We start from the raw sequence: 12,606 nt of genomic DNA on the forward strand, positions 1-12,606 counted from the left end.
TAGCTGCTATAATACATATTCGATTTGCTTATCTAATATTCACGTTATAGTAGTTACAAAATCGTAACTGCTATAATATATATAGTAGCTATTATTTTATAATTATTATAATATATTTGATCAGTTCAAAAATTAAATAAGAGATAATACTGAACAAGTGTAACATAGTTGTAGAGAATATTTGGATAAATATACATCATTGAACAGTGAAGTGAGTATTTTTTTTTATAAAAAATCAAAATGGTTGTCTTAATTTATGCTTTTTTAAAAAATCTTAGTATGAAAAATTTAATATGAATGGGATGTCTTAATTTACGACCCACTAATTAATGTGAGTGACGCTTTTTGTATGTTTGCCAAATAAATATTAACCAACATTTTTAATTATTTTTTAAAAAGTCAACAGTCAATTGTTTTTTCTATTTTTTTTTCTTCTTCTACTACTAAGAGTTTATAAAAGACGAACGCAGTCCCCTGAAGCGCCTGCCGTCTTATCTTCTTGAACTGTTGCTCCGCTAGGGTTGGAGCGTGAAGGAGGATGCATAACTCGCTGAGGTACGATGGCGATTCCAAGTCCCTTCGCATCCACGCCAAGGAGAGGATTCCACTCGCCTCCGATAGCGTACTCCAGGTTCTTCCCCATCCTTCCTTGCGTTGGGACCTCTCGTAAGAAGGAAACAATTAGCTTTGGGCTTTTGGGGGCTTTCTCCATATAGATCAAAATATGTAGCAAAAAAGTGGAGAAAAATTAGTATGGATCTTCCATTTGTGCTTTTAGGGCTATTTGTTTCATGCATTGCTTCCCATGATTATTGTTTCTTGTTTATAAATGATGGATTGCACGGTGTTGCTGAATTTTTCTGTTTTTCTTTCTGGAGAAACTAAGTATATTGTATCCTATCAGGCTCATGCGGAGTTAGACACCAAGTCTGGAAGTCCTAGTTATCTTTCTTTAATGTTTCGGCATTTTTATCCTGAGGTACATCTTTTGCGCTGGTATATGATTTGAACACAATAAGAATCTGAGTTTGTGAAGTGACTTTTGTTCTGATTGAGTAGTCGCCAGCCAGCATGGGTATGGGCGTCCAATTTAACAAAGATGAGAAACTGAGCTATAGTGTTCGAGCAAAGAAGGCATTCCCAATCACAGCCAATGGATTAGTGGCCATAAACTTGAAAGGGAGGTTCTATTTTGCTGAAAGATTTAAGGAGGTTTGTACTTTTTGGTATTTCCCATTTTTGTCCAATTTAAATTGTGAAATTTCTATAATGACTAAGAGACATGAGCATTGTCTTGGATGTATTTTGTTTCTGTTTTCTTCTTGAATTGAGAAGACACATTTGAATGATAAATTGATTTGAAGTATCATAACCAGCCAGTTAAATCATCACTGAGTGAGCCTAATTCAAGGATAATTTTAATGGTTCTAGCCTCTAGGTTTGTTGAATACTAAGGATAATCTAAATTTACTTGTAGATGTGTCTGGATAATATGGCTTGATTATTTTTACCATGGTTTACTATGGGGGGTTGGGTTAAATTCTATGTTACTGCTGATATTTTTGATTGATTCTTCATTGATTTATGTTCACTGTTTCAGATTTGTTGTTTGACAGAAAAACCTGTGTGGCAATATCTCTTAGCTAAGTCAACTTGCAAATGAAATTGTCAGTCTGGATCGCAGTTCTGTTTAAGATGTTGGATGTGATTAATGCCCTTTTTCTTTTGCTCTAGTGCTTCATATTTAAACCAAGGCATTTTTCAGTTTATATTAGAATCATTAGGAAATAGCTTATCATTTGGCTGAGTTTGATATTCGCAATGAGGTGAGTCATGCGAGGTCATTGATTATTCTTGCTTATGGTGGTAATGGTTATGTTGAATCACCATTTCATCTACTCACAACTGCATGACAAATTGCCTGCACAAGTAATAGCTTGTTGTTTGGGATAAATATATAAATTACTGATGTACTTATCCCATTAAGTAACTCACTTGTGAGAATTATATTATGCACTTCATGCAAGCTCATTGTTTGTGTTCAATATAATTTTACTACTGGTGAGCTCAAAAGGACATGAAAATTAGAGTCCATGCGAAAGTAACAACTCAAAGTTTGAAGTGAGTGTAGTTTTATTAATGGTTTGCCCCCCATGATGATGAAAATTGTATAGATTATGTCGCACATTCTTAATTCTCATTGGGCTTAGTATTGTATCACTAATGAGACAGCATACTACCAAGACAACTACTTTCAGCAATAATAGATGTCATGTGAGAGAAATACTTCAAGTTTGATTGTCCCTTTGTACATAAGCTTCATTGTTTCAGCTTTTCTCAATTGTTCAGGCTTTTCTCTATTTGTATCGAGTATATTTCCGCTCAATTGTCTCTATATCATTTTCTTTTCCATTTACAATCCAAATTATTAGTTTGTAATATGATTCTTAAATTCTGTCTGTCTCGTACCATATATCAGATGTCAAGTGGAGACATCCCGTGTTAATTTATTACTAGTCGAACTGCATGAAGTTTAAGCGCTATATTGTCCAATGATCACTGTTAGTTTTCTATCTTGTCTATGATTGTTACATCCGTATGACAGTGTTATGTACATTCTGACTGTTTTCATAAACTTGAAATTCTTAATTTACCTTAAAGGAGTTATTTTTTGTATTTGCAGAGGAAGGCAAAAGGTGCAGTTGAGTTAGCATGGGGCATACTCAATTTCCAGAAAGAACAAGATGTGAGGATTAAATTTGGATATGATATCAGTAACCAGGTATGTGTCTTTCCCTAGAAGTGCCTTGACACTTGGCACCTTAGATCTGCATTATAAACTCCTAGTTATACACACACACACACACACACACACACACACACACACACACACACACACACACACACACACATATATATATCATCCTGAGCAAGCCGTGGTCGTAGACCCCTTAGACCGTACATGCAAGGTGTTCTAATTGACTATCTGTGTAAGCGGTTACCATCCGTATATATACAATATTGAATGGTGGGTTGGGTATTGTGGTAGCTCACAAATGTTTCATGGGATTGTAAAGTCATGCTTTCTCCCACAGTTACCATTAAGGGACTCCTAAAAGTTGCTTTGGATTACAGTGGAAGTTGTACGGTATGGTAAGACTGATAACAGAACCTCGATTACATTCAAACCTACAATTCCGAAGTTTGAGAGAGCTCTCCATTTTACACTGTAGAATATTATGGGCCCAGGCCAGCCAGCATATAAAAATCTTGTGGGATTAAAATTCAGAGGGGCATATACCTCTTTAATATATAGATATTCATACCTATTTTGGTGATGACTAGGAGAGAAAAGCCTCAACTTCTCAATTCTCCTTCAGTAGGTTAGGATGTAAGGTTTATATCCCATTATCTATGACTAGTAGGGCTGGAAATGTACTGCACGTTTGTGAATAAATTTGTTTATGTTTGCCCAATAGTGAAAGTATATATAAAAAAGAAACAAGCTTTTACACTAGTGAGCTCGGTTCGCCAATGTTCATAAACAAAGTTCATGAACAATTTATTAATGTTAAATTTTAATTATAAATTTATTTCTTAATTTTTTATTCAAATTCATAAAAATGCAAGAATATAGTATTTTATAAAATTTACAATCTCAAATTATTCATAATATATTTAAAGTAAGGAAATAATATAAGTTTCATGGATTTAATAAACATTTAACCAAAATTATAAGGTCAACTATGTTGTTAGTTGAGCTTGATAAAATGTTCAAACTCGTCTCGAGCTTAATAAGATCTTTTAATAAACAAACTCAAACATTCTTGATAAAAAAATAAAACAAGCTTGAAGAAAGTTAAGCTTGGCTTGATTCGTTTACACCCCCAAGGATGGGGCTACATGATTCTTATCTCCCCATTAAATTCTAGGGGGCTACATGATTCTTATCTCCCCATTAAATTCTAGTTCAATTACCTTATTATCTTCTAGAAAATGGCATCCCATTGCATCCTCTTATTACTTAATGTTTTTAAGTATTTATGATATATTTCTGGAGACAGGAAACTTTGGATTATCATAGTGCACTATCTTGTTTAAGGATAAAAAAAATATCTATCATTTACTTTTTTCGACACCTTTGAATTCGTGAATGGTCAAAACGTTAATGATAAATAGTTTTTTTTTCTCAACGCAAGGAGAAAATTTATACAAATGAAAAAAGGCCTAATGTTTTCTCATTAATGCAGGTGCCGTATTTACAGATCAGAGAAAACAATTGGACCCTTAACGCCGATGTCAATGGAAAATGGAATGTAAGATTTGATCTCTGATCTTTGCCTTTACCATTTAGGGCAGGTGTTAAGACTGAGAGACTCATTTTTGAAGGCTTGAGTGGATTCATCTCTACCCTATGGCATTGTATTGATAGCATGACATCCATTTTCGATTGTTGTTGTTGAGTAATGTTCTTTCATGCTCTCCCTGTTCTTGTTCCATCATGGTTGAGAACTAGCTTTTCTCTCATTGATGTTTTTCTCAAGTACTACACTAGCTCCTCCCTTCTCAGTTGAGTTTTCATGTCAAAGATTCAATCACATTGACCCCTCTCCCTTTATGAGTGTTGAGTATTGCTACATTCAATCCGTTCATTCAATGTTTCTCCTGAAGAATTACACTACCACTTTCTTCTTAGGTGCCGAGTTTGCATGTTGATGTTGATCATGAACTTCTATTGCACTTGTTCACCTTCTTCATCCTCCTCTTCCACACATTAAAAATTATCACTTTAGCTCCCTTTGTTTAAAATATTTTATACCAAAACTGATAGTTGGCCAAACAATTGAGACAACATGATTTAGAATAAGGATAATGGTAAAGTTACAAGCCGATAGAAAATAAATCACAATAACAAGTCACGATGAACTGAAGCATAAGCGGGTAAACTGTATTTACCCTTCCCACAATGATAATTTTAAACTAAAATCCTCTTAGGGATAACTAGGACAAGAGTAGTTAAACTAATTAACCCCAATCATTCTCTAATATATCTTATCGATATCATATGCCACAGTGTGCTCTTTCCACACTCCGTTCTCCAAGTACTTCTCATAGAAGCTCACATTTCCATCTGCCTTCACAGTGAAAGCAACAGAGCTCCTTGTTCCATAGAGGCCCTGTCCAATTTGATACAAAACAAAGGAATTGGCTTGGCTACTTGCTCGCTAAGATGAGCGCAAATCATATGGTCTTTTTTTGATCATTTAATCTAGACATGTTTGACATGCCCAGATTGAATGCCTAAAAAGATACCCTCCTTAGAAAGTCCTTCAAGGAGAGTCTTATGAAGGAAACAAGGGTTTGATTTGTGCTTACTAGTTTGGTCTTGACCTCAACAAAAATGGAGCTCAAATTGAGTTCCCAGTCCGGATCGCAGCCAGTGTTGGGCAAACTTTCTCTATCAGCTTTTGTGGTGTCACACATGAGCTTCTCGATCATGTCTTCGGGATGGATAACTTCTTCCTCTCCATAGTTTAGAATTAGGTTGATGAACCCGCGCGAAGGCGTTGTGCCTATGGCAGGTTAAACATTGACGATAACAACATATAACAATTAGTCGTATGACCCGATTAAGATTCTATTGGACTAGAAAATTTCTTTTTCTCCATTTTATTTCGATTCACATTTCTTGTTTGCTCACCTTATGCCAGGAGGTGTCCAATTTCGCATTTGAAAGCACATGAAGGCCTGGTGAGACCATTTGTATAGTAATGGGTTCCCCCTTTGGTCTATTTGATACATAAACCATGAGCTTAGCAGGAATGTCAGCAACTATGAGATTAAACCCATTATACTCATTTGCTTCCTCCTTCAATTCCTCTGCAAATTCCAGCGGGCTCATCCTCCCCTGCAATGGTCTCATTTGTTCAAGGACTCGAACGGACCAATCTATACGAATGATCGAGATTAACTCTCGACACATTCTACATCTATAAGGGTGCTTATAAGGATGCATGACCTACCTGCAGAAACCTTAGAGGCAAGTCTCCTCTTGTTCTTGCACATGGGAGGACCTCAGGCTCCAACACATTGGTGAGGAAAGCCAACCTTCCGTCCCTGGTGCAACCCAACCATGTTCCGCCGCATAAACCATCCCTTCCTCCCAAGATCTTCTCGATGCCCTTTCCCCACCATGCCACCGGATCCGTAGGCCTGACACCGTTCCTTTGGTTAGCTTCTTGGTTTACATATGTATCCTTTGAGACCTCTCTTACAAGTTACAAACAATGTATATAATTCACAATTTAGATAACGAACCCTCGGCACTAGTACAAAAGACTATAAATGATGAATTCAACTATTAGAATGAAGAAGATAACCAATCTTCCACCACTAAAGAAACAACAATAAGAAGACGATGAAACTAGGTTTCGTCGTACCTATCGTGAAACTCATCTCTATTGTGCAAAAGGATTAGTGGGTAGAGAGAATGATCTTGCCAAAGCCATGCAACAATGCACATCTTGTTCTTCCTCGTCTCTTTTTCCGATTAAATACAATATATATAGATCTTCGTCCATCTACCAACATACTAAACAAAACCCAAGCAAGCAATGAAACATGACCCCCCCTCCAAATTCTCACATCCTCATCTATTCCAATGACCATATTTATTGACTAGGGTTTAAGTTGCCGTCTAAAATAAGTAAAATGTTGCACATGGATGCTTAAAGTGATCTCTAAATTTGTGTTCACAAAAGAGCTTAAAGTCTTAATCAAATAGCCACTTGGGAGATTCAATTAGATGGATGTGGGAGTGTTTTGAATTATGAAGGCACTTCACTTGAATTGCAAAAGAACCACGCCAATTTTAATCTATGCTCATTTCAATAGACTCTTACCTTTTGCATCAAAAAGATGATAACTTTCATCCCATGGACTCTCTAAGATTGTTCATACGATTTGAAAGGAAGGTAAATCATAGAGAACTTCATTTAGCATAATAATTGCTTTTTGTCTTACCTTATTCTTATTGTTACCGTAGAAGACTAACTCACAATCGATGTCTACTACTATCCCACTTTACCTTGTACATCCTTTCTCGTTCCTTTGCTACTTGGAAGTCCTTGGCCTATCTTATTTTTTTCTTTTTCCTCCTCGGCTTTTATTATTAAATTATTTAACAGAATAATAATATTAAAACTTCCAGAGGCTACTTTAAAGATTTAAAATGCTCGGAGGCATTTTATGAAATAACGTGAATGTTAGGCAGCGAAGTGAAATTTTCCTTGGTATAAAATCATGCCTAGTGTTTGTGCTGCCGGAACCCTAATTCCCTCCGCAAAATCTATCCTCCGGGATCGCTCCGCAATCGGTTGCACGTCGCTAATCCGATGGCAAGATCACCTTTTTCTCTACCGCCGACTCAAGAACTCATCTCTGCCGGCGACAGCCGCCACGTTTCCTCCCGTCCTCAAAGCCTGCGCCAATCTCGAGCTCTTCGACCATGGAGAATCGATCCACGCCGATGTCATCAAGATGGGCTTCGCTTCCTACAGTTCCACCTGCAACACCATCATGAGTCTGTACATCAAACGCGGAGCCACCCACTGCGCGCTGAACCTGTTCGGCGAAATGCCGCTTAGAGATTCGATATCTTGGAACGTCATAATCCATGGTTTATTGAGCCGCAGAGACTCCGAAGACGGGATGGGATTCTTCCGGCAAGCCCGAACCCTGGGGTTTGAGCCAAATGTGGCCACATTGGTGCTTGCAATTCAAGCTTCATGGAAGCTGGATGATGTTGATCAAGGTCTAAAATTGCATGATCTTGTTCTAAAGAATGGATATTTGGCTGATGTTTCTGTTCAAAATTCCTTGATTTCCATGTATGCAAAGGTGGGAGATATTGATTCTGCGCGAAGAGTTTTCGATGAGATCGAAGAGAAGGATGTGGTATCTTGGAGCTCCCTGATCGGTGGATATGTGCAGAATGGACGAGCTGTCCTGGCATTGCAGCTGTTTCGCGATATGTCTAGTGAATGTGAGATGGATGAGCTAACCGCTGCTTCTGTTCTTCAAGCTTGCAGCTTTATGGAGGATGTCCACCAGGGCAGCTCATTCCATTGTCACTTGATTCGCAAAGGTATCGAACATGACTTGTTCCTTCAGAATTCTTTGATTGACATGTACTCAAAGTGCTATGATGTGGATTCTGCACGCAATGTATTTGATACGATGAGCGATCGGAACAGCGTGTCGTGGAACACTATGGTATCTGGTTTACTCCGCAATGAAAGGCATCAAGAAGCAGTGGCATTGTTCGATTCAATGAAGAAAGATGGAGTCCTGATTGATGAGGTTGCGCTAGTGAACTTGTTGCAATCGTGTAAGAAACTCGATCAGGTAATTTGGTGCAAGTGCATCCATTCCATGATCATCAAGAAGGAATTCGTCTCGAATACCATTGTGCTGAACAATTTGATGGATGCTTATGTGAAATGCAACATGGTAGAACTCGCTGCGGAATTGTTTAACCGAATGGAGAGCAGAAATGTAATCTCATGGAGTATTATCATCGCAGGCTTTGCACGCAATGGCCAGCCAGATAAAGCGATCGCGAACTTTGTACAGATGTGGTTGGCAGGGGAGCAACTGAATCCAGTTGCAATGCTGAGTGTTCTGGAGGCATGTGCTGTTGCTGCGGAGCTCAAATTGTCAAAGTCTGCTCATGGTATCGTCTTACGGAACCAGTTTGCGAGCGACCTAGTGATTGGCACTGCAATTCTCGACATGTATGCAAAGTGTGGTGATGTAAGTTCGGCAAGAAAAGTGTTTGAGAGCACCGTAGAGAAGAATGCTACGACTTGGAATGCCATGATAGGGGCATTTGGAATGAATGGATGCCCACGAGCTTCACTTGCTGTTTTCAATGAGATGGTTTCACAAAATGTGAAGCCCAATGGAGTGACTATCCTTGCTGTGTTGTCGGCCTGCAGCCATGGAGGTTTAGTGGAAGAAGGGCTCTCTATTTTTAAGAGTATGGCCTCAGATCCTTCTCTTCATGCTAGTGTGGAGCACTACTCGTGTGTTGTGGACATGTTGGGAAGGGCTGGAGACCTTGAAGGTGCTTTAGAGGTCATCGAAAGGATGCCCGAAGCCGGCCCTGCTGCTTGGAGTTCCCTGCTGAGTGCGTGCAGGAGTCGCGGAAACTGCGAAGTTGGGCAAATTGCAGCTGCTCGAATCCTCGAACTAGAGCCTTCGAATCCAGCAGGGTATTTGCTGACATCAAGTATGTACGCGAAAGCTGGATCCATCGATGAAATGGCACGAACGAGATTGTTGTTGAAGAACAAGGGTGCGAGGATTATCGGCGGTTACAGTTTGGTCCATGTTGATGATCGAAAGGCACACAAGTTTGTTTCTTGGGATGGCTCTCACCCTCAAACTGAAGAGATATACTCCATGATTGAATTCCTGCACAATTGTATGTGCTTGTCTGATAAGAATGACTTCTTATAATCTCATAAGCAAGATTTGGAAGATTCCGCAATTTAAAACCTCAATGTTTTAAATATGCTCGAGCATGCTCAATAAGTTTCCCATGGATCATATCATCAACAAATTCCCGAAAGGTTTAAGCAATAATATCACAGTAGTGACAGGGAAACAAAAATGATTCAAAGTCACAACAACTTGCAGAAAATAGAGAGTCAAATGTAGCAAAAACAACATTTTGAGCACAAGAACTCTGCACATAGGATAGGAGGAACTAAAGGTAACGCAGCATCTGCCTGGAAAGAAGATGATGATCGTCTCTATCTTCTAATTGGAGGAACAGCTCCTCGACCCGGAGGGCCGCCGCGCCCAGCTGCTTGCGCCTGAAATAGAAAATGCCAAGGTTGACAAATCTTCTTGAAGCAAATAAGGCGTGTGCCTCAGTTCAACGCAGTAGAGTCGGCAATGAAGTAAAGGGAGTTTCTATTTCACGTTCATTTTTTTTTCAGAAAGGAAATGCAGCAGTGACAAGAAGAATAGATGGCAGTGATGATAGACAATCAACAATGCTAACAATAACACTAGCAACAAACTTTTGCATGAGGTGTTTCGGATTAGTGATATAATCTCGTCACTGGATGTCTAGATAATTTACATCATTAATCATTTTAATGAAAACTCATTTGGTTCCCCTTTAGCCATTGCATTCTAAACTATAATTAATTGCCAAACTAAGAACCTTACAAGTAGCATTTAATCATGCCCATAACATTATGTTCCACATCCACGCCAAGGAAAAATGAAATCGACAAGAGGATGCATTGCATGACAGCGGATCTAGTGGACATTGCAGAGCTAAGGAATAGTAGAAAAAGCCAAAAAGTTCAGCAAATAAAGAGTGAAAATAAGAGATAGCACCAACAAAACATGTAAAACAGCAATCAGAAAAGAATAATTAGACTAACGTAAAGTGGAAAGTGAGTTTTGTGCTTGTCAATTATAGAAGCACAAAGACTTGAGCAGTATCGGAGTTGTCACCTCTATCAGATATGACACTGGTAGGGGTCCAAGTGCCTTTAGGAACCCATTAGGGAGGTGGTAGATAGGGGAAATGGTACCCAGCTTAGTTTATGTCATCAGGTACAAACTCAGTCATGCTTCACTAAAAATAAAAATGCATCTGGTTCATTTTTTTTTTTTAATGATCAAACAAATATAAAAAACACTTTGGGAATTCAGACATAATAAGACACTTGAAAGTTGAAAGAATCAAAACACTTTGCCTACCAGAATCATCGAGATCAGAACACTATTAACACAGGCAGTAAATTAGAATGACAAAGCTGAGAACTGCGAACTAGAGTTTATCAAGGCATCAGGTAAGTCAGAATCTAGAAAAGCACAAGGAAAATCTTCCTTGAACAATGCCCATCCTAGCAAAAATACTTTAGGGATTCAGAAATACTTTGAGGGTTCGGACAGATAGAAACACAGAAGAATCAAAAAAGTTTATTTATCAGAATCATTGAGTTCAGATCACTATAAACAGGAAATAAAATTAGAATGTTAAGCTGAAACACAACAACTAGCTCAATGCCTAGAAGGATAAATTAGCAACCTACTGGACAAAAGAATTATATATGTGAGGAAAAAATCTCCCTTAAATAATACTCACCCTTGCACGCATGGCAACGGCACGGCCGCGACCAACTCCAAGAGAAGATCCTTTGCCCTTAACAAAAACAACATATCAATTCAGAAACAGGAGCAAAAAAAACACACATTTCCAACAAAGAAAACAGGAGAGAAGTTTTTTTTACTCTGATTCTAGCATCCAAGCGCTTAAACATTGGTGCATTCTTAAGCATATCAGGGATGACCATAAACCTGTAATACAAACATGAACCAAGTCATTCAACTATAAGCTAATAAAACGGCATGATAAACAATGAAAAAAGTGGAGATCTACCTTACTTTGCTCCCTCGTATGAAAACATGCTCGAGCTGTGATACTTTCCCATCCTATCAATCAAGAACAACAGCAAGAATGAAAACTTGGAGAATCAAATCTACAATAGATCCAGTCTATATGATCGATATCGAACAGGCATGGGCAAAAAATGATAAAGGAAACGTACAGAACAACAACGCAATCGAAGAGTATAAAAAGGGACGGGAACGGAAATAAAAAATCTTTGAGCAGAAGCAAGAAGGAAGGGGAAAAAGGCAACCTAAGATTTACCTTGGCAGTATATGTGATGCTTTCAAGTTGGCAGTTCCAGTTGTCCTCGCACTCGATCATGTTGCCCCGGTAGAGATCGCCGCTCTTGAGCTCCACCGTGACGATGTGCCCCGCCGCCTCGTGAAGCAGCTTCACGGGGATCCCCAGACTCCGGCTCATCTTAAACTAGTCGCCTTCTTCTGCTCCTCCTCTCCTCTGTGCGCTTAAACCCTAACGAGGTGAAGGGATATAAAATAGGAGTAAGATTTTTTTTCTTATTAAAAAAAAAAGGGGAAAAATAAAGTTACCGATCACTTGCATTTTAGCGTTAGCTAAAACCAACTTGTGCTCTATCCTCCATTCTCGAATTTGCTAGTCTTTTTTTTTTTTTAATAAAAGATGAAATATGTTATTCTATCATCTATGAAAAAATAAATTAAAAAATTATAATTAATCATGATGAAAAATGACATTAAACATGACTAATCTCTAAGATGGTTTGTGATAGTTCTCTGATGCATTGCGATGATATGATTGTTTATAGATGTTTAAGAGTACTACGATTTAATTTTAAAAAAATAATATAAAATATAATTATATAGATGGAGTAAATTATTATTGTATGATGTTCTACAACGATAGATAGATTGTGGAAGTTAATTGTTGGTGTCCTCAATATAAGTAATTTTTAAAATGATTGATAAAATTTTATTATTGGACCAAGCACTTTCAAGATTAATCTATTTGAAAAATTGAAAAACATGTGATAGGATATTTTTATAATTTTAAATAATAAAATTTATATGTATAGATAAAAAAAAAAGAATGAAAAGCTTTTAAGTTTCTTTTCATCATCCAAATTTAATTTTCAAATTATCTTAAACTTT

General features: G+C 37.8%; 4 protein-coding genes across 4 annotated transcripts; 2 read left to right on the forward strand and 2 right to left on the reverse strand.

The window, feature by feature from the left end:
• The first annotated feature begins 491 nt into the window (after positions 1–491).
• On the forward strand, positions 492–4,497 carry LOC141841459 (outer envelope pore protein 21B, chloroplastic-like). The gene is made up of 5 exons (XM_074729634.1): positions 492–631; positions 905–979; positions 1,060–1,212; positions 2,684–2,782; positions 4,251–4,497. Exons 1-5 carry the CDS (start codon positions 539–541, stop codon positions 4,332–4,334), a joined length of 504 nt encoding a protein of 167 aa, XP_074585735.1. The 5' UTR covers positions 492–538; the 3' UTR covers positions 4,335–4,497.
• Positions 4,498–5,042: 545 nt separating this feature from the next.
• Positions 5,043–6,523, reverse strand: LOC141840875 (uncharacterized). The gene is given in 6 exon segments (XM_074728963.1): positions 5,043–5,177; positions 5,377–5,558; positions 5,561–5,573; positions 5,702–5,908; positions 6,024–6,213; positions 6,441–6,523. Coding segments are annotated over 6 exon segments (810 nt in total).
• Positions 6,524–7,283: 760 nt separating this feature from the next.
• On the forward strand, positions 7,284–9,522 carry LOC141839795 (pentatricopeptide repeat-containing protein At2g17210). The gene has a single exon (XM_074727624.1). The coding sequence runs from the start codon at positions 7,303–7,305 to the stop codon at positions 9,520–9,522; it is 2,220 nt and encodes a 739-aa protein (XP_074583725.1). The 5' UTR covers positions 7,284–7,302.
• A 95-nt stretch (positions 9,523–9,617) lies between these two features.
• LOC141839796 (small nuclear ribonucleoprotein SmD3b-like) lies at positions 9,618–11,958 on the reverse strand. Its single transcript, XM_074727625.1, has 5 exons — positions 11,741–11,958; positions 11,468–11,520; positions 11,319–11,385; positions 11,174–11,230; positions 9,618–9,881 (listed from the first exon to the last, which is right to left on the reverse strand). The coding sequence occupies exons 1-5, from the start codon at positions 11,897–11,899 to the stop codon at positions 9,819–9,821; spliced, it is 399 nt and encodes a 132-aa protein (XP_074583726.1). The 5' UTR covers positions 11,900–11,958; the 3' UTR covers positions 9,618–9,818.
• Between the last annotated feature and the right edge of the window lie 648 nt (positions 11,959–12,606).

The sequence above is a fragment of the Curcuma longa genome, chromosome 11 (assembly GCF_044706935.1).
Source record: "Curcuma longa cultivar G26 ecotype Majalengka, Jawa Barat chromosome 11, ITB_CL_G26_1.1, whole genome shotgun sequence".
NCBI classification, from domain to species: Eukaryota; Viridiplantae; Streptophyta; class Magnoliopsida; order Zingiberales; family Zingiberaceae; genus Curcuma; species Curcuma longa.

Coding starts and splice junctions, on each gene's coding strand:
- LOC141841459 (XM_074729634.1), top strand. CDS start 539: ATGCATAACTCGCTGAGGTACGATGGCGATTCCAAGTCCCTTCGCATC. Junction 980..1,059: donor TTCGGCATTTTTATCCTGAG/GTACATCTTTTG, acceptor CTGATTGAGTAG/TCGCCAGCCAGCATGGGTAT. Junction 1,213..2,683: donor TTGCTGAAAGATTTAAGGAG/GTTTGTACTTTT, acceptor TTGTATTTGCAG/AGGAAGGCAAAAGGTGCAGT.
- LOC141839795 (XM_074727624.1), top strand. CDS start 7,303: ATGCCTAGTGTTTGTGCTGCCGGAACCCTAATTCCCTCCGCAAAATCT.
- LOC141839796 (XM_074727625.1), bottom strand. CDS start 11,899: ATGAGCCGGAGTCTGGGGATCCCCGTGAAGCTGCTTCACGAGGCGGCG. Junction 11,521..11,740: donor GCATCACATATACTGCCAAG/GTAAATCTTAGG, acceptor CTTGATTGATAG/GATGGGAAAGTATCACAGCT. Junction 11,386..11,467: donor ATACGAGGGAGCAAAGTAAG/GTAGATCTCCAC, acceptor TTTGTATTACAG/GTTTATGGTCATCCCTGATA.